At 43.3% G+C, this 18,485-nt stretch overlaps 1 protein-coding gene across 2 annotated transcripts in view; it reads right to left on the bottom strand.

Annotated features, from left to right (window-relative positions):
- The window catches only part of CHN1 (chimerin 1), a 161,454-nt gene that overhangs the window by 88,652 nt on the left and 54,317 nt on the right, over positions 1-18,485 (bottom strand). For both annotated transcript variants that reach the window (XM_077319660.1, XM_077319659.1), the window contains exons 4-5: positions 6,853-6,884; positions 3,770-3,883 (exon numbers count right to left, since the gene is read on the bottom strand). In XM_077319660.1, the coding sequence (XP_077175775.1) occupies positions 3,770-3,873 (104 nt within the window). In that variant the 5' untranslated portion in view covers positions 3,874-3,883; positions 6,853-6,884. The remainder of the gene's footprint in view (positions 1-3,769; positions 3,884-6,852; positions 6,885-18,485) is intronic.

Below are 18,485 nucleotides of genomic sequence, written 5' to 3'. Positions count from 1 at the left end.
TATGACCAGTACTCAATAGTCCTGGTAGGGCTGAGGACCTAAACTGTCTACAGTTTGGTGGCAGGGTGATCCAACAAGTCCAAATTTACTTTGTGTGGTGATCTATTGGGGACTGGCTAAAGGCTTTTGGTTCCCTGGGTAAACTACAACCACCAAGACAATATGCAAGATATCCAGGGGGAGTTCAGTCAGAGCAGTTCAGGGGTGGAACAGGCTGCCTAAGGAGGTGGAGAGCTCCCTGTCACTAGAGGTCTTTCAGCTGGACAGATACGTATCATGGATGCTTTAGGCTGATCCTGCATTAAGCAGGGGGTTGGATTAGATGGCCTGTACGCCCCTTTCCAAATTATGATTCTACTAGATTCAAAGCCCGTTCATGAGAACGGGGTTTGAAAGGCTCCCCGTGTGCTTCGAGGCCCGAGGGGAAGGCCTGCTTCCCCCCTCCCCCCCCCCGGTGTCAGCGCGGCTTTCTGCTCGGGCCTAGAAGCACACCCAGGGCCTTGAAGATTGGCCCTTCACCCGGACTGGCCCCGCCCACTCTTTGCCCACTTAGTCCTTAGCCAAATATGAATACAGCAAACGCTGTATAAAGATGACCTTGGCACCCATGTCTTCAAGCACTGAAGATAATAAAATTGGAGAAAAGCAAAGTTGGTTCAGTCTCTGGATGACCAACTTTTTCTATTTATTTTGAACGGGATCATGCTTTAATCTGAGAAGATGAAAAGAGAATCTGTTGAAGAGAATCTTGGTTCTGAGTCTAAAATCTTCTAGGCAAGCCGCTGACACCAATGAAGGAATTTGACAGATGCCTGTACCAAATACACATTTGGGTAATCTATAGTTATTTTCCTTAAAAATCTTAAAAGAAATGAATCAATGATCTCTGAGATAACCTCTGTCCATACCTCTGTTCCACAAAGTATTGTTTGATATATTTCCCCCCCGAATGTTTGTATGGTTACAGGACATTGATGTGGAACACATCTTCTGGTGTGCCTTCTCAAGCGGATGTGACTATGGAGGTGACGTCTGTAGTTCCACCTCAAAAAGCGCGCCAGAAGAGGCAGAGGAGGCAGAGGCATATAAGGCAGCGCCCTACTGTGCCACTGCTAGTAACCAGCAGTCTGACCCTATAATCATCTCTGAGGAAGATGCTGGGGCCAGCAGCAGCAGTAGAGGCAAGATGAGCCAACCTGATTTGGCTCCCCCAGAGGAGGACAGCCCACAGGAGGACAGCCCATGTCCTCATGGATGACACACAACCCCTAGAAGAGCTGCAGCAAGATCAGCAAAGAAGCCAGGCCAGCTGGATGGGAAACTTCTGAGACGGGCAGGGGGGTTACAGCAGCAGTCACAACAACTGAAGCTCCACTAGGAAGTGCACAACATGGAGGAGAAGACAGTCAAAAATCTGTGCGGATCACAAATGCAGCCCTTGAGCCAGGTGGAGGTAAACTGGCAATGCTGAGTTTTTCACTGATGCTGGGGCTCTGTCCTTCCCACAAGGCTAAGGAGACGGCCCCAAGGCCAACTTTTAATGGCCAGTTAGGGATGTGTCAGGGAAGAAAAGCCAGATTTCTCCTGTGGCTTGGAAAGAGAGGAGGAAGGCAGCTGGAGAGAAGAGGACTGGGATGAAGCCGTTTTCCCTCCTCACATTTCTCAGGCTTCTGCCTGACCAGTGCCAGAAAAGAAGCTAGTCCCAGGCTCCGACCCACTGACAGGGGACCCTGACATAGTACTGTAACCTCTCAACAATCCAGCAGACAGTGAGTTATGGAGACAGCTGTGTCAGCAAACAAGAATTTCAGCAATGGCGATGAAGGGCGAGTTTCGAGGTGGGAGACACATAAGCCTACAAATAAACCAAACATTTAAGCACCAAGGCCATGCAATCTTACCAACTAGACAATGGCTTCAATGGTTTTAATTAGTTCTTTTAATAACGGGAAAGATAACTAATGTTAAAAGCTTTTAATTTTTTGTGTATAATTAGCTTGTGCTGAACCAATCTTTAAACAAGGCTTTTTCAACCTTTTTACTGTTGCAAACCCCCCGAAACATTCTTCAGGCTTCAAGGAACCCCCTAACTGGCATGATTGTGTAGAACAGGGGTAGTCAAACTGCGGCCCTCCAGATGTCCGTGGACTACAATTCCCAGAAGCCCCTGCCAGCATTCGCTGGCAGGGGCTTCTGGGAATTGTAGTCCATGGACATCTGGAGGGCCGCAGTTTGACTACCCCTGGTGTAGAATATGGATGGCAAACATAGCTGTGTACACACCCACCTAGGGTCCCTCCCCTTCCTACCCCCTCCAAGCCTATCATTGACCCTTTTGGGAGGGGCAGGTGGGTCAACATGACCATATATGATCATACTACCTGATAAACTTTTAACAAATTTTAAAAATATAGTAAAAATTAACTAACTCCCACCCATTTGGGAAACCCTTCCAGGGCTGTCAAGAAACCCCAACATTTCATGAAACTCTTGTTGAGAAAGCCTGCTAAAGGTTATGTGTCCAAAATTTCAAGAATCATGCAGACTTAGAACACAGAATTTAAAAAAATATAAAGTCCTATAATGTTTGCTTGTTGTTATAGTTACATACTGTCTTTCTGCAAATGTGGTTAACAATGCAAAATCATTGCCTCACTCCCAATGTAATACACAAGGCACAAAAAGAAAAGGTTCCAGCCAATTTAGGCCCCAACGTATATATCAGGGGTAGTCAAACTGCGGCCCTCCATGGACTACAATTCCCAGGAGCCCCCTGCCAGCAAATGCTGGCAGGGGGCTCCTGGGAATTGTAGTCCATGGACATCTGGAGGGCCGCAGTTTGACCACCCCTGGTATATATCATGGTTCCACTGGTAAGGTCGTTCTAAGAGTCAGCTGGGGGAGTAGCCCACTGATAATTGGTCCAAGCCTGCCAATGGTTGTTGGCAACAGATTAAACATTAATGACCAGAGATGTCAAAATAGCACTGGTTGCCTAGAGTCTCAGGTAGGTCTAATACTCAAGCCTAAGCCTGGAGGGAGCAGGATTGTGTTTGGTTAAATTTAGTAGCAATCCTGAATAGGGATTTCAAATTTTGGGTTTAATGCATTTTATTTGATGTTATTTATCTGTGTTTGTAAGCTGCCTTGAGCGCCATGCAGAAGCAAAGTGGATAATAAATGCTTTAAATACACAAATAAAATTAAATAATAAATCCTAAGAACCCACCTGAGAATGGCCCAAAGAGGCTAAACCCCTCAGCCTCCTCTAGCCAGGTCTGAGTGATACACATCAGACTGGTCTCTTAGATGAAGAACTTTTTACTGCAACAGCACCTTTATATAGGTTTCCAATGTTTTATCAGGAATTCATTCAAAGTCACTTTGAGATAGAACAGAACACAAAATGGTCTGGTTTGTCTGACTCTCACCACGTCTCCCCTTGTCCGACTCCTTCTTTCCTCCAACCACCAAAGCATGCATTGACAACAAGAAGAAAGGACAACCTGTTCCAATAAACATCTCTTTCTGCCAATGCCTTGACTCCTTCACCTTGTATTTTTTACTTCCTAAACCGAACAAGTTACTTGCACAAGCGATGGTGTTTCAAAACTAAGGAATTAGAACCATAATCTAGACACGCAAAAAATATACTTTGGTTTTGACCGTTTCAAAAAGCGGGATAAAGGAAATTAGAAAATAATGACACCTCCAAGAGTATTCATAAATATTCTAATAGTCTAAAAAAAATGAATTATTAATTGCCAACCTTAAAGCCAAAGTGTACGTTCCAGGCTGCCGTTGGCTTTCACGTATGAGATAACTCCCCTCCGCTACACTCAATAATTGATCTGCTTCCTCTCTTGATATCATCCCATGAAACCTGAAAAACAAAGCCCATCTTAATCAGTACACTTAAGAGTTGTTTCAAAAGAAATGCACCTGCCGAAAAACATATAAACCCTCACCTTTTCAATATTTTAAATACGAAAGTAGCACCCTTTGTTTTCAAGAATCACTCAGCAAAACTAGAGTCAGTGTTGAATACAATTATGTTAATGTGTCTACTTAGCATGCAGCTGACTTTATTATTTTTTTGGCTGGTACGCTTTCGTTGTCAAATTCATTATACATACGCAGCCTAAGGATACGCTTTCCACAAATGGAAATTCTGTTTATAAGAGGCACTTCTTATTGGCTCGACTTTCAAAGAAGTGTCCATCTTATCTTATGTTGCTTCCTAGGGTTGCGCGCACTTCACGACAATGACGACCAGTCAGGCAACTTGCCAAAAAGCCTGTGGGCAGGGCTTAAATTTGAATAACATCCTCTACATTAATCTGCAAAACATTTGCATATATTAGTGTCAACATCCACAACCTATCCAATAGGTTTTTTTCCCCCTGCATTCCTAAATGAAGCCATGTTAGTTACATCGAATTTTAAGACAGAACATAAAAATCAACATACTATTAGCATCATCACAAATTATACAGTGAGCCTAAACAGAACTAGTTGAACAGGTAACGGTACTGTGTGGTCATCTATAGTTCAATAGAAAACAGAGTCGACTCTCTTCTAAAAGCCATTGAATGGTGGAACTGTTTCAAACTGCTTTGTATATTACGGGAAATGTGGTAAGATTGTATGCTGCCATATATCACCGTGTGCCCCAATGTCTGCTGTATTTACCATGTTGCAAGGCATTCTCACATCTGCTACATAGATAGTCGGTTATTTGCATTAGTAATTAATGGCTGGTGATATTGAGTGGAAACTACGGTTGTGAGCTTCGGCTGCCGAAGTGGCCATTCGTGCCCGAAGCAGCCAGCACTGTGGCGCATGGGGGAAGGGTGGCGCCGGCGTACCAGTCGGCACACGCACGACTGGTGCCACTCCTCCCTCCCTGCACCGCTGGCTGCTTCGGGCGCGAATGGCGGCTTTGGCGACCAAAGTGCACAACCCTAGTGGAAATGTTATTTCCCAGAGCGGTAAAAAAATTTGGCTGGAGTTTTCTTCTGACAGTTATGTCTTCCTTGCTCCCCCCCCTCCATGGATTTCATATCGTACAATACTTAGCAATGTTTCTATACGCAGAAGAAAAAAGGAAATCACGAGGCACAATGATATAGTGGTCTTCTCTATGTTTATAGGTGAAAAGGTTATAACATAAAGTCTAAATGGTCAAACATATGATCAAACATAAAGAGTCAACCAAAACGGGATCCTAGGTTAAGTGACCCGCTTTCTGTTTTATCTTCGTCAGTGGTTGCTCTGCAAAATGAATTGACAAGTAGACAATATATGCATGTAGAATTTCAAAACATAGTTCATAATTTTACAAAGCAGCATAATACACCTTAAAGATAAAACAGAAAGCGGGTCACTTAACCTAGGATCCCGTTTTGGTTGACTCTTTATGTTTGATCATATGTTTGACCATTTAGACTTTATGTTATAACCTTTTCACCTATAAACATAGAGAAGACTACTATATCATTGTGCCTTGTGATTTCCTTTTTTTCTTCTGAGTCCACATTGAGGAATCCATGTTTCTATACGCTGCAACTCTTTAATAGTTTTCATGAGATATTACTTGACTGTGCAGAATATGGTTTGAAAGCATAGCTGTGTACACACCCACCAGGGGTGCCTTCCCTTCCCACCCCCTCCAGGCCCATCATTGGCCATTTTGGAGGGAGCATGGGACAACATGACCATACATGGTCATATCACCCAATAAATATTTAACAATTTAAATATATATATATATAAAAAATGAATTAACTCCCACCCATTCATGAAACCCATCCAGGGTCATCAAAGAAACCCAGATTTTCACAAAACCCTGGCTGAGAAAGCCTGAACTAGGCTCTGGGTGAATAGCTGTGAGAACATTCGCATACTGTTAGATATTGCATTATTAAGGTTCTACAGCAATCATTTGGTACTGGATTTTTGTATGTGCACAAGACGGCACAGTTGCAAGAGCCTGAAATAGGATGCTAGTAGAGCAATATCTTGCTTTGCAATGATGCTGCCTAGATTGCTACAGAAAAGATCCCATTTCTGGTAATCCCTCACTTTGCATTTGAGTAAGAGGGAAACATGTATGCAAAGTAACTGGAACTTGTGACAACTTTAATGATTCTACCCAAAGAGATTTGGAGCAGAGGTGCTGGAAGGAGGCAGAGTTAACCCTCCCCTACACCACTTCCACAATTTAATTCCCTACTACCTAGAGCTGCTAGTTAGTTCTGTGTAAGAAGAACAATCCCTGACATGAATTGCCCACGCTAAGCTGATCTTGTCAGAGTCTGGAAGCTAAACAGGGTTAGGTCTAGCTAGTATTTGGATGGCAGATCATGAAGGAATCACAGGATCACAACACAGAGGTAGGCAATGTGAAACTGCCTCCAAGCATCCCTTGCCTTAAAGCAGTGGTTCTCAACATGGAGGTCACGACCCCTTGAGGGGGCGTTCAGCCCTTTCCCGGCAGTTGCTAGTGGCGGCAACAGCAGCCACATGGCACTGACCTTCTCCGTGCTGCCTTGGAGCTCATGGAAACTGCGTAGGAGGCCAGTGCCACAGCAAGCAATGCGGCAAGCAGGAGCGGCGGTGTCACATGTGCATGCGCACCTGCCCACCCATGAGCACAAGTGCGCCGTTGCTGCCCCTGCTGTAGAGGTCGCGGCATTAGGGAGGTTGAGAACCATTGCCTTAAAGAAACATATAGTGTTACTGTATGGCAGCACTTTCCACCACTAAAAACAGTATACCCAATGACACCTAGAAAAGGACTGGTAATTTTATTATATCCATATGTTCTCTTTACTCAAAATGGTTACTTACTCTCGTCCATAGTATTTTGGTCTATTCTCCACCTGTTGAGAAAAAAAAAGTAGAAACAGCATTAAACTTGCATGTATGTAAATAAAAACTATTTTCATTTTTTCATGCTGTCTAATTAGCTGGAAAGTAGAAATTTGCCAGGAGTTATCATATCACCAGATCGCTCACCTTTTACCCAAACTGTTACATCTTAGAATAGTTGTATAGGACTTTCTACAGTTATTTTGTATTCAGGTCCTGCATGGTAAAATCAGATTTTTAAAAATTAAGTCAGACATCACAACTCTATTCAGAGAAGTCTCTTATAAGAATATATAAGATTTACACTTACCATTTTCCAAGGGTCCAGTAGTACCTTTAAGACCAACAAAGATTTATTCAAGGCGTGAGCTTTCGAGTGCAAGCATGCACTCAACTAAGTGTGCTTGCACTCGAAAGCTCACGCCTTGAATAAATCTTTGTTGGTCTTAAAGGTGCTACTGGACTCTGATTTTATTGTGCTACTTCAGACCAACATTTGAATTTTCTAAGGAACTTTCTTGCATATGGGAAATTGGATAGTGTCTTCATGTGGGCAAGAACATAAAAATTCTGTACTTGATAGGGTTGCCAGCCGATCACTGGCAACTGAAGGAAGAATCTGGGGGTGATGATGGTGGGGACTATGGCCCCCAAGATGACAAGTGCTTTTAAACTCAGCAGGGGGTCTCTGAGGCTCTGGGAGCTACTTGATATCCCAGGAAAGAGAGCCATAAAATGCACGAAGTGTCAGCAAGGGCAGAGATACCAGCAAGAACAGATATAAATATCTGCAGAGATAGATTGTAATAATTTATCTCGTTATCATAGCATGGTGCAAAAATGCTCCCTGTTGACTAGCACTGAGGCATAATCTCTGGGGGAGGCAGATTTTCTTAAATCAGCCTTCTAATACTGCTGTAGGCAGGGCCAAGCATTTGGCCAAAGAAAAGGCTCTTCTCTGTTTTACTATTCCCTAAATTAAACAGATAAGGAGCTGGGGCTAATGCATATTTGTTCCTATCTGGGAACAGGAAGCCAGGGGATTTATTTATGTCCCGTTGCCAGACAACATCTTTGATCTTCTGCTTGAAAATATTTCTGGCCTGTTGTGTGTTTAACTCAAGTAATAGGGCCATCAACCCCCCCCCCAGTCTTTCTATTTTAGTTCTTACTGATTTGAGCCAAGATAACTGAAAAGGATAAGTGATGCCAAATTTGTGGGCTGGTGATTTAAGTTTTAGCCATGTAGCAGTGGAGAGCATGGTAATTCTATCTTCTACTTACAGCATCCCTGTTTCTAGGTGCACTAAAGCATTTGAAACACCACGAGGGAACTGTAAGATGGCCCTGAGAAATTTAGATTGGACTCTCCTGATAAGGACAATGATCCTCTTGTGGCGCAGAGTGGTAAGGCAGCAGACATGCAGTCTGAAAGCTCTGCCCATGAGGCTGGGAGTTCAATCCCAGCAGCCGGCTCAAGATTGACTCAGCCTTCTATCCTTCCGAAGTCGGTTAAATGAGTACCCAGCTTGCTGGGGGTAAACGGTAATGACTGGGGAAGGCACTGGCAAACCACCCCTGCCATGAAAACGCTAGAGGGCGTCACCCCAAGGGTCAGACATGACCTGGTGCTTGCACAGGGGATACCTTTACCTTTTTATAAGGACAATGCCTGTTGTCAAGATATCCTACAGGGACACCATATAATAGTAATGAAAGGGACTTAGCCCTAAAGGCTTCCAGGGCCAGCAGAACGTATTGCCTTCCTTTTGGGTAGAAAAATTTAATTATGTTGTTCACTGTTCTATGGCCAAGCTTGGTTATATATTTATAGTGGCCATTCCTGGCTCCTGATGCTTGAATACCTACCTCTTGTTACTTGAACTCACTGACCTGTTCAATGTTACGACCATTCAGTTTCCATGATCTTAATTTTGGATGTTTACCAAAAGCCATAACTTTTGTTTTATGATTATTCACCTCTAGATGTTCGTTGGTGCATTATGTTATAAGCTTCCTTGGCATTCTCCTGAGACCTATCAGAATTCTAGATAGGAGAATGACATTATCTGCATATAGAAGTATGGGAATGAGATGATGTGCTAGAGGCTTGGATTATGTAATTTATGTAGAAATGAAATAGGGTAGGTAAAAAGATGCATCCTTATTTTACACTCTTAAATGCGCTGATAGGGCTTGTATGATGGTCCTGGAGCTGCACCTCACTGTTATGGCTGTTCCTTAATGATTTCATAAGGGCCAAAAGCCTACAATCAATGGAGGTATTCTATAATTTGCCCTAGAGTTGGGCTTTGGATATCAAATCAAACACTGCTTTAAAATCAATAAAAGCTATGTATAATGAGACCCGTCTGGTAAAGGATTTTTTCCCTGTGAGATTGAATGATCATACCCTCCCAAATCCTGCCTGCCCTTTCCCTGACTTAACCTGGATAGTAATCCTAGAATCATAGACTAATATAGTTGGTAGGGACTTCATGGGTCATCTAGTCCAGCCCCCTGCACTATGTAGGACACTCACAACCCCATCGCTCATCCACTGTAACCTGCCACCCGCTTAAGCTTTCACAGAATCAGCCTCTCCGTCAGATGGCTATCCAGCCTCTGTTTAAAAATTTCCGAAAAAAGGAGAACCCACCACCTCCCGAGGAAGCCTGTTCCACTGAGAAACCGCTCTAACTGTCAGGAACTTCTTCCGGATGTTTGGACAGAATTTATTTTGAATTAATTTCATCCCGTTGGTTCTGGTCCCTCCAAGGCAAGGGAGAACAACTCTGCTCCATCCTATATATGGCATCCTTTTAAATATTTGAAGGTAGTTATCAGATCCCCTCTCAGTCGTCTTCTCTCCAGGCTAAACAGACCAAGCTCCCCCTACCTTTCTTCATATGTCTTGGTCTCCAACCCCCTCACCATCCTTGTTGCCGTCCTCTGGACATGCTCCAATTTGTCTACATCCCTCTTCAACTGGGGTGCCCAAAACTAAACACAATACTCCAAGTGAGGCTGAACCAGCGCAGAGTAAAGCGGTATCATCACCTCCCATGATCAGGACATGATACTCCGTTTGATACAGCCCAAAATCCCATTTGCCTTTTTAGCCGCCGAATCACAATGTTGACTCATATTCAATGTATGGTCTACTAAGACTCCTAGATCCTTTTCGCACAAGCTACTGCCAAGACAAGTCTCCCCCATCCTATATTGGCGTGTTTGATTTTTCCCACCTAAATGCAGAACTTTACATTTGTCCTTATTGAACTTCATTTTATTCAGTTTAGCCCACTTCTATCAAGATCATCCTGAATTCTGATTCTGTCTTCCGTTGTGTTTGCTACCCCTCCCAGTTTAGTATCATCTGCAAATTTAATAAGTATTTAAACCCTCATCCAAATCATTTATATGTTGAGCAACACAGGCCCCAGGACAGATCCCTGGTGAACTCCACTTGTCACTCTTCTCCAAGAGGATGCGGAATCATTAACAAGAACCCTTTGGGTACGATCTGTCAACCAGTTATTGATCCACATGACAGAATTAGGACCCATACCACATTTTACAAACTTGTCAACAAGAATATCATGTTTGATATCATCATATCAAACGCTTTACTGAAATCCAGATACACTATGTCCACAGCATTCCCCTGATCCACCAAGGTAGTCACTTTCTTGAAAAAAGAGATAAGGTTGGTCTAGCATGATTTATTCTTACAAAACCAGTGCTGAGTTTTAGAAATCACAGCTCTCTGTTCCATCTTCTCAATGACTGACTGTTTGATGATTTGTTCCAAAATTTTGCCAGATACAGATGTCAACCTGACAGGTCTATAGTTACCCGGATCCTCTTTTTTCCCTTTCTTGAAGATGGGGACAACATTTGCCCGCCTCCAATCATCTGGCACCTCACCTGTTTTCCAAGAAGTGTCAAAAATAATGGACAGAAGTTCAGAAATTACATCTGCAAGTTCTTTTAGTACTCTTGGATGCAGTTCATCTGGCCCAGAAGACTTTGTTTCATTTAAAGAAACTAGGTGTTTGTGGACTGCCTAGTGATCCTAGGCCACCATTCCCATCTCCCCTGTTGTGTTACGTTTTTTCCACATTGAGCACTATTTCCCTCACAAGAGAAGACTGTGGAGAAATAGGAGTTAAGCAGTTTGGCCCTCTCTTCATCATCTGTTATAATTTCACTTTCTTGTCCTCGCAATGGTCCTACCATGTCCCTACTCTTTTTCTTACTTGAAATATAACTAAAGAAGCCTTTTTTGCTATTTTTAGCACTTCTTGCTAGCCTAAGCTCATATTGAGATTTAGCTTTTCTAACACTGTCCCTACAAATTTCTAACACTGTCCCTACAAATTAATTTGTCTCTCAGATTCCTTGTATAGTGTTTGCTGGGAACACTCAGTAAACTAATTGGCTGGTAATGGTGGAATGAGTTCCCAGAAGAGATCTGGGCCCTGTCGGAGCTACCACATTTCCATGGGGCCTGCAAAATAGAGCTCTTCCCCCAGGCATTTGGTTGAAGCCAATGACAACACCTATTGTGCCCCCACAACTCCTCCCATCTAGATATGTTCACTCTATAACAATACAGCCATAATGTCACTGTAATTAAATGTTCTGTTGTTACCTATCATAATTGTTGATGATGCTGCATTGTTAATTGACACAGTTATTGAACTATGCTGTATTGTATAACGGACTTTATGTTCTCTGTAAATCACCCTGAGCTGCAAAGGAGGGCGGTATATAAATCTAATCTAAATAAATAATAAAAATAGTTTACTGGATCTTTGTGATATCTATTTTTGTAAAACAGTTCAATCATCATGGTTTCCCAACCATGAGGAATTTGTCCTGTTGAATCAATGTAAGTAAAGAGGACTGCCAGAATTGGTGTCCACCAATCTTCATGATTCTTAAGAAATTCTGGTGGGATAGCATCCACTCCTGGTGCTTTATGGCATTTCAGCTGCTTTATTAAGAGAAGAATCATTGGAAAAGTCAATAACACTAGGAAAAGTTGAAGTCATCAGAAGTGGAAGACCAAACAAGAGATGGAATGACTCAGTCAAGGAAGCCATAACTCTCAATTTGCAAGACCTGATAGGACATTTTGGAAATCATCAATTCACAGGGTCACTGTAAATCAGAAGTGAGCTGATGGCACTTAACATACACACACGGATAAAAACTTGTGAAGATGAGCATTTAGCTGAAAGCACTCAGTCCTTTCAAGGTGCTAAATTATAATAACCCCACAGACGATATAGTTAGATCACAATATCAGCAAACAATTTGAGTATAAGATGAAAAGCAACAGCAATACAAGACTGGACAACTGGGCATCATTGGCTACAAACTATGCCTCAAACTAGACACTATCACAGAAGGATAATTCAACAACTCTTTGATGCTTGAAGACACACATCAGGCAATGGTTGTACATATGAGTCTCTTTGTTCAGCCCTCAATTTAACAGACAGTACACATCTCATTGCTTCTTGGTCTTCGCTGAACTGGTCATCTGGGACAAGACTGTGGATACTGATCACTCAGGCTTGACAGCAATTAATGCCACATTAAGACGAAGTCTCATCGTACAGGCAGAAGGCGGGCTGCCGTGCTAATTAATTCAATCACTTGGTTCACTTGATCGCTTTTCACTTAAGATTTACAGATTCATGGCGAGATGACCGGCTATGACAGCAAAGGGCAACCTATATATGTGTATGTCAAGAAACGAAATAAGTAAACAATGGGATCATCTAGCTTTAAAGGGGAGGGGCAGCCAAAGTTCATATTACAATCTGCATATTAACAGTGCAGTCCTAAGCAGAGTCACCCTTTTCTAAACCCACTACTATATCTCTGTTTAGGATTGCACCATACACTTCATTTAATTGTTTGTTTGCTTTATTTTAAAAAAAATTTAAAGCCACATTTTGACTCAATTTAAGGTCCCAAAGGCAGCAAACAATAAAAATATTATTGTTTTTAAAAACCCATCAATATTTTAAAACAGTTTAAACAAAACACAGAAATGGGAGGAACAGTCGGATTTTAAAGTGTTGTAAGCCGCCATGAGCTGGTGGCCCCGGGAGTGGTGGCATAGAATAAGGCAGGGGTAGTCAACCCGTGGTCCTCCAGATGTCCATGGACTACAACTCTCATGAGCCCCTTGAGCCGGCTGCTGGGATCGAACTCCTAGCCTCATGGTCAGAGCTTCAGACAGCATGCCGGCTGCCTTACCACCCTGCGCCACTGTAAACTCCCCCCACCAAAAAAAAATAATAACTTAGAGGCAGATATTTTGCAGCTACATGTTTACTTAAGGTGCTTAAAATTATAACAATATGCATCACAAGAGAATTATCGCTGTTCAATTTGCTGATCTCAGCACAATACTGCTTTTTCCAAATGGCCTAAGAACTACCTAAGTGGGCTCAGAGAATGAGACTGCCAAGTAAATGAAAGTGATACTTATGGAGACTTAGAAAGGTTCTCTGCCCTGACCCAGATGAGCCAGGCTAACCTGATCAGATCAGATCTCAGAAGCTAAGCAAGGTCAACCCTGGTTAGTACTTGGATGGGACACCACCAAGAGTTGCTACATAGAGAAAGGCAATGGCAAACCACTTCTGTTCGTCTCTTGCTTTCGAAATGCTACAGAATCCCTCTAATTCTGCTGTGACTTGATGACACTTTGAAACACAAAAAAGGCTTTAGGCTAGCTATTATTACGGAACAGCCCTGATCCTAGCTCCCACCCCCCCCCCCCAACCCCCAACCTTCCATCTTATTCTCTCTACTGGATAGGACAAATAAACTCTATCTTCAACCCTGATGACCATAATAGTTCCTAGAAATTTTGTCACACAGTCCTCCTTGTGGTTCAAAAGGCATCTTGGCCAGTCTGAAGCTGAAGGATGAACAGGGAAGAGAGTAAAGGCCTTCAACATTGGTCCCTAGATTAGAATGTCTCTCTTTTTTCATAGAATCATAGAGTTGGAAGGGGCCATACAGGCCATCTAGTCCAATCCCCTGCTCAACGCAGGATCAGCCCAAAGCATCCTAAAGCATCCAAGAAAAGTGTGTATCCAACCTCTGCTTGAAAACTGCCAGTGAGGGGGAGCTCACCACCTCCTTAGGCAGCCTATTCCACTGCTGAACTACTCTGACTGTGAAAATTTTTTTCCTGATATCTAGCCTATATTGTTGTAGTTTAAACCCATTACTGCGCGTCCTCTCCTCTGCAGCCAACGGGAACAGCATCCTGCCCTCCTCCAAGTGACAACCTTTCAAATACTTAAAGAGGGCTATCATGTCCCCTCTCAACCTCCTTTTCTCCAGGCTGAACATTCCCAAATCCCTCAACCTATCTTCATAGGGCTTGGTCGCTTTTTAATGGTTGGGCTTTAAATAGTATGGATTACATTGTACAGAATTAGATGGGGAAGACATAACACACAGTTTACTGTTGTGGTAGGATCTCTATCACAGTGTATCCAACAGTGTTCTCCTGTGTTCTTCTAATCATACTCACCAGTCCAAAGGAAGCAGAAATACTATGGGAAATCAATTGTAATGAGTTTTCATTCCTTCTGCTTGTTAACAGATCAGTTCTCCTTACTATAGTGCCAGAATACTTTGATCTGTGTTACAATTCACCATATTCATTCATTCATAGAATCATAGAGTTGGAATAGATCTCCAGGATCATCTAGTCCAACCCGCTGCACAAGATGTTTGTTCATTTGTTCATTCAATTAGCTTCTATACCGCCCTCAGTTGCCACCTTGGGGAGATGTACATGGACTAATACCCCAACTTCTTGTAAATATAATTTAATAATCTGACACTTTTGAGAAGCTGCAACTATCTCCCATCCGAAATCACAGGGAAAGCTTTGGAAAAGACCAGAAGACAAATCGAAAAGCAAAATATTAAGAACAAGGAGACACTGAACGGAAGACCACCAATCCTCTTACCAAAGCAGCATTTAGCATTTTCATATTGTTGCTTAAAGATGCACAGATGTACCCCATGCTTTATATGCTTGTCACTGGAAACACTAATTATGTTTACTGCACAAAAAGTGTAGAGCTGCCTGGAATTGCAATTCAAACCTAAAAACCTGGCCAGTATTCTCACTTTTATGTTATATACAACTAGGGATAGGCACAAACCAGCTCACAGACTAAAGTGATGAATTTTGGCTGGTTTGTAGTTTGTGAACTGAAGTTTGTGGCTAGTCACCCAGAACAAACTTTCAAGCAGTTCATGGTGGTTTATGAATGGATACATTTCCAGGCAGATTTTTAAACCAAATTTCAATGCAACAACAAAGAAATTTCAAACCAATGGAGGGGGGGGATTCCCTGTGTGTTTGATGTAAGTAGCTTGCAACTGACATTTTCCCCAAAAGTATGTTCCTTCTTTGCAGGGCCATAAATCTGACTACCTAAATCCAATCTGCACAGAACTTGGAAGACATGTAGAGGACGGGAAGGTCCCCTGTGAGTCTGATGCCTCTAGCTTGCATTGAGTCCATTCTATATACTCTTAAACCTCTTGAATCTGAACCTGTCATTTCCCCAAAAAGCTCGTTCCTGGGGCACCATCTTTGAGGGGCCGTAACTGAGACCCCATAAGTATGGGGGGGGTAGGACAAGGAGAGACAGCTGGCGAGCCCCTGTGATGTTGGTGTCTCTAGCACACACTGGGAGGGGGATCCATTATATCTTGTCACCAACTGAACCGGTTCCTCTGGTGGCGAAAAGTTCGTGACGATTCGTGGTTCAGAAAATTCGTGGCACGCCATGAATCATAAACCATATTCTCCAAGTTCGTACTCATCTCTATATGCAGCTCTTTCACAGTAACATTCACATTAAAAGAAGAGCAATCTAAGTCTCGTATATGAAAGTGTTTACCTCAGGAAACTACTGCCTGAAACTGGAATTTTAAGTCTTCTTTCTGCCCTCTATTCTAATTCAAATGTTTAAATAAAACCCCAAACACTGGCTGAAATTAGGCTATATATAAAAAAGGCAACCTTCACTTTTCATAATCCTGACCAAATGTGCAAACAGCACAGAATTTTTTCAAAAGCGTTTTAAGCGCCATTTGTGAAAACACTCTAATGTTATAGATAACGTGGCTACATGTGCAACACAAATAGTATCTTGATCTAATTTGCTTTGCTAAGCTTCTCTGAACCTTCAAGAGTCCCCCATGGCTAATACATACATAAATCCAATTTCTGAATAAACATGAATTTAATTGCTTTCCTGACCTCAGGCCTCAATTCTTATGAAATTCCTAACAAGTGATAAAATAAACCCCTGCTTTCCCAAGCTTGTCTGATTTGCACTTTCTTCTACAGGGATAGGCTCCAATATCTGCTGCAGACAGTTTTGGTTTCTTGGGGTTGAATCTAGATTAAATTTTCCATCAGCAGAATGGAATTTTCCTTCCCTCCCACTTAGGTTGCCATCCTCCAGATGGTGTTTGGAGATCTCCTGGAGTTAAAACTGATCTCCTTGTGATAGATCCACCTGGAGAAAAAGGTCACTTTGAAAGTGGCCTCTACGGCATTATATTCCACTGATTGCGGTACCTCCCATCCTCAAACTCCGCCCCCTTCCCAGCCTTTACTCCCAATTTTTCCGTGGCAGCCCTACTCCCACTGCTGCCCAATGATTTTCACAAAAGGCTGTTCCTGGCAGATCAGGAAATCTGAGTAACATCAACGGGATCTGCAGCAGAAAGGGGGAAATGGGTGGAAGTTTCCAGCTTGGGTCAGGATCAAACCCTTGACGTATAGCTGTACATTAAACTTGGGCTATGCGTGTTGCAGTTATACTGACGCAACCTGGATGTCTTAAAACGGTGTTGGCTTTTTCCATTTTACAGAAAAGCAGTTACGAATCCAGGCTTGTAAACAGCTATTTAGTTGGCTGGCAGCTCTAGACCAGTGGTCCCCAACCACCGAGCTGCGGCCCAGTGCCAGGCCGCAAAGGCTCCGGCACCGGGCTGCGGCTTCCTCTCCCCGCCCCCCCTGCAGTTAGAAACTTCCCAGACTGCAAGCAAAGCGGCCGATTAACTTGCGGCCCGGCAAGCTTCTTTTTGCGTGAGGGAGGGGAGAGGGAAGTGTGGCCACCGGCACAAACGCGCATGCACAGACCTGCCGTGCATGCACGTTTGGGGCTGCGCATGGTGTAAACGTGCATGTGAGGACCTGCCGCGCATGCGCGTTTGCGCATGGGATGCCGCACATGCATGGTGGCCAGATCGCCCTCCCCCCCACTGGTCCACAGCCTAAAAAAGGTTGCGGACCACTGCTCTAGACAACTGAGCACGGATATTTTTCGAAGTACCTTAATTTAATTTTATGTCCCCAAACATGCATATAGAATGGGTCCAGCCAAACATTTCCACTAATAGTAGGATTTCTACCAGCACTGTTAGACTTCCTCATCTCCCCCATCTCTTGCTGTAGCCCCAGATGCAATGCCTAATGCACAAGAGAGAAAGTTCCCACTGGGAGCAGCATATAGGGAAGCTAATCCGATAGTACTATGGATACTACTTAATTTCTTCTGCTAAATGGCTTTTCCTTATTTTGTCCCTGGAATACAAAGGTTTGCAATGGAAAAGGCCTGGGCTCTGGCTAATGCCAGACCATAATGGCCACTTCAAGTGGTGGCGATTTATTTGTGCAGAATCGTCTATGGGATCCAGCCCACTGGGGACCAATAGGAAAAATATTTTTGTGGGTAAAGCTTTCACAGATAAAGGTCCTCCTGTATCCAACAAAAGGAACACTAGATCCTGGATATGTATCATCATACTACAAAAAATACCACATGGGAAGGGTGCTTGCATGTTATGGAGTACACAGTAAACCGCCCTGAGCCTTTGGGGAGGGCGGTATATAAATGTGAATAAAATAAATAAATAAAACAAAACATGCTGGCCCTTTGATTTGCCCTGTGTGGAGAAGGCCCTCCCCTCCAAAGGCCACTCAGAGGAGCTGGTGCATCAGGAAGCACTGGGGGGCCTCTGATTGGCTGTCACTGGTAGGGCCCTCCCCAATGACAGCCACTCACCCGCTGGGAACCTGGACCTGCCCTGCTACTCTCCCTGCCACTGTCCACTCAGTAAAGGACACTGCCCCCTCCAAAAATGGCCCCCCAAATTGCCGCCAGTCTCCTTGGGCAGCTGCCGCCCTCTCTGGCTTCCCCAACATCCTCCCCCACATAGCCAGTGCGGAAGGCCCTGACACAAACCCACCATCATGCTTCCTGGTCCGTCACGATCCCTGCCTTCCTGCCCGCCAGGACCCGCTTATGTGCTACATTGAAGAAAGGGAGCATTACTTTTTGCATACAAAGTGACTGTCATGAAAAAAGAAAACCTAATTAGGATACGCATTAATTGTATAGAAAGCAAAAATAGAAATAATTCCAGATCAATTTTTTACTTTATGCCTAGGATTAAAAGTTGGTTACATTAACTATTAAAATGCTTGCCAGACCAAAATTGGCAAAGACCAGGATTTTCTATAACTGTTTGCTCCT

This window comes from Paroedura picta, chromosome 2 (genome assembly GCF_049243985.1).
Source record: "Paroedura picta isolate Pp20150507F chromosome 2, Ppicta_v3.0, whole genome shotgun sequence".
In the NCBI taxonomy this organism is placed as follows: domain Eukaryota; kingdom Metazoa; phylum Chordata; class Lepidosauria; order Squamata; family Gekkonidae; genus Paroedura; species Paroedura picta.
The sequence above is the reverse complement of the archived record's forward strand: the minus strand, read 5'-3'. Positions and strand labels throughout refer to the sequence as shown.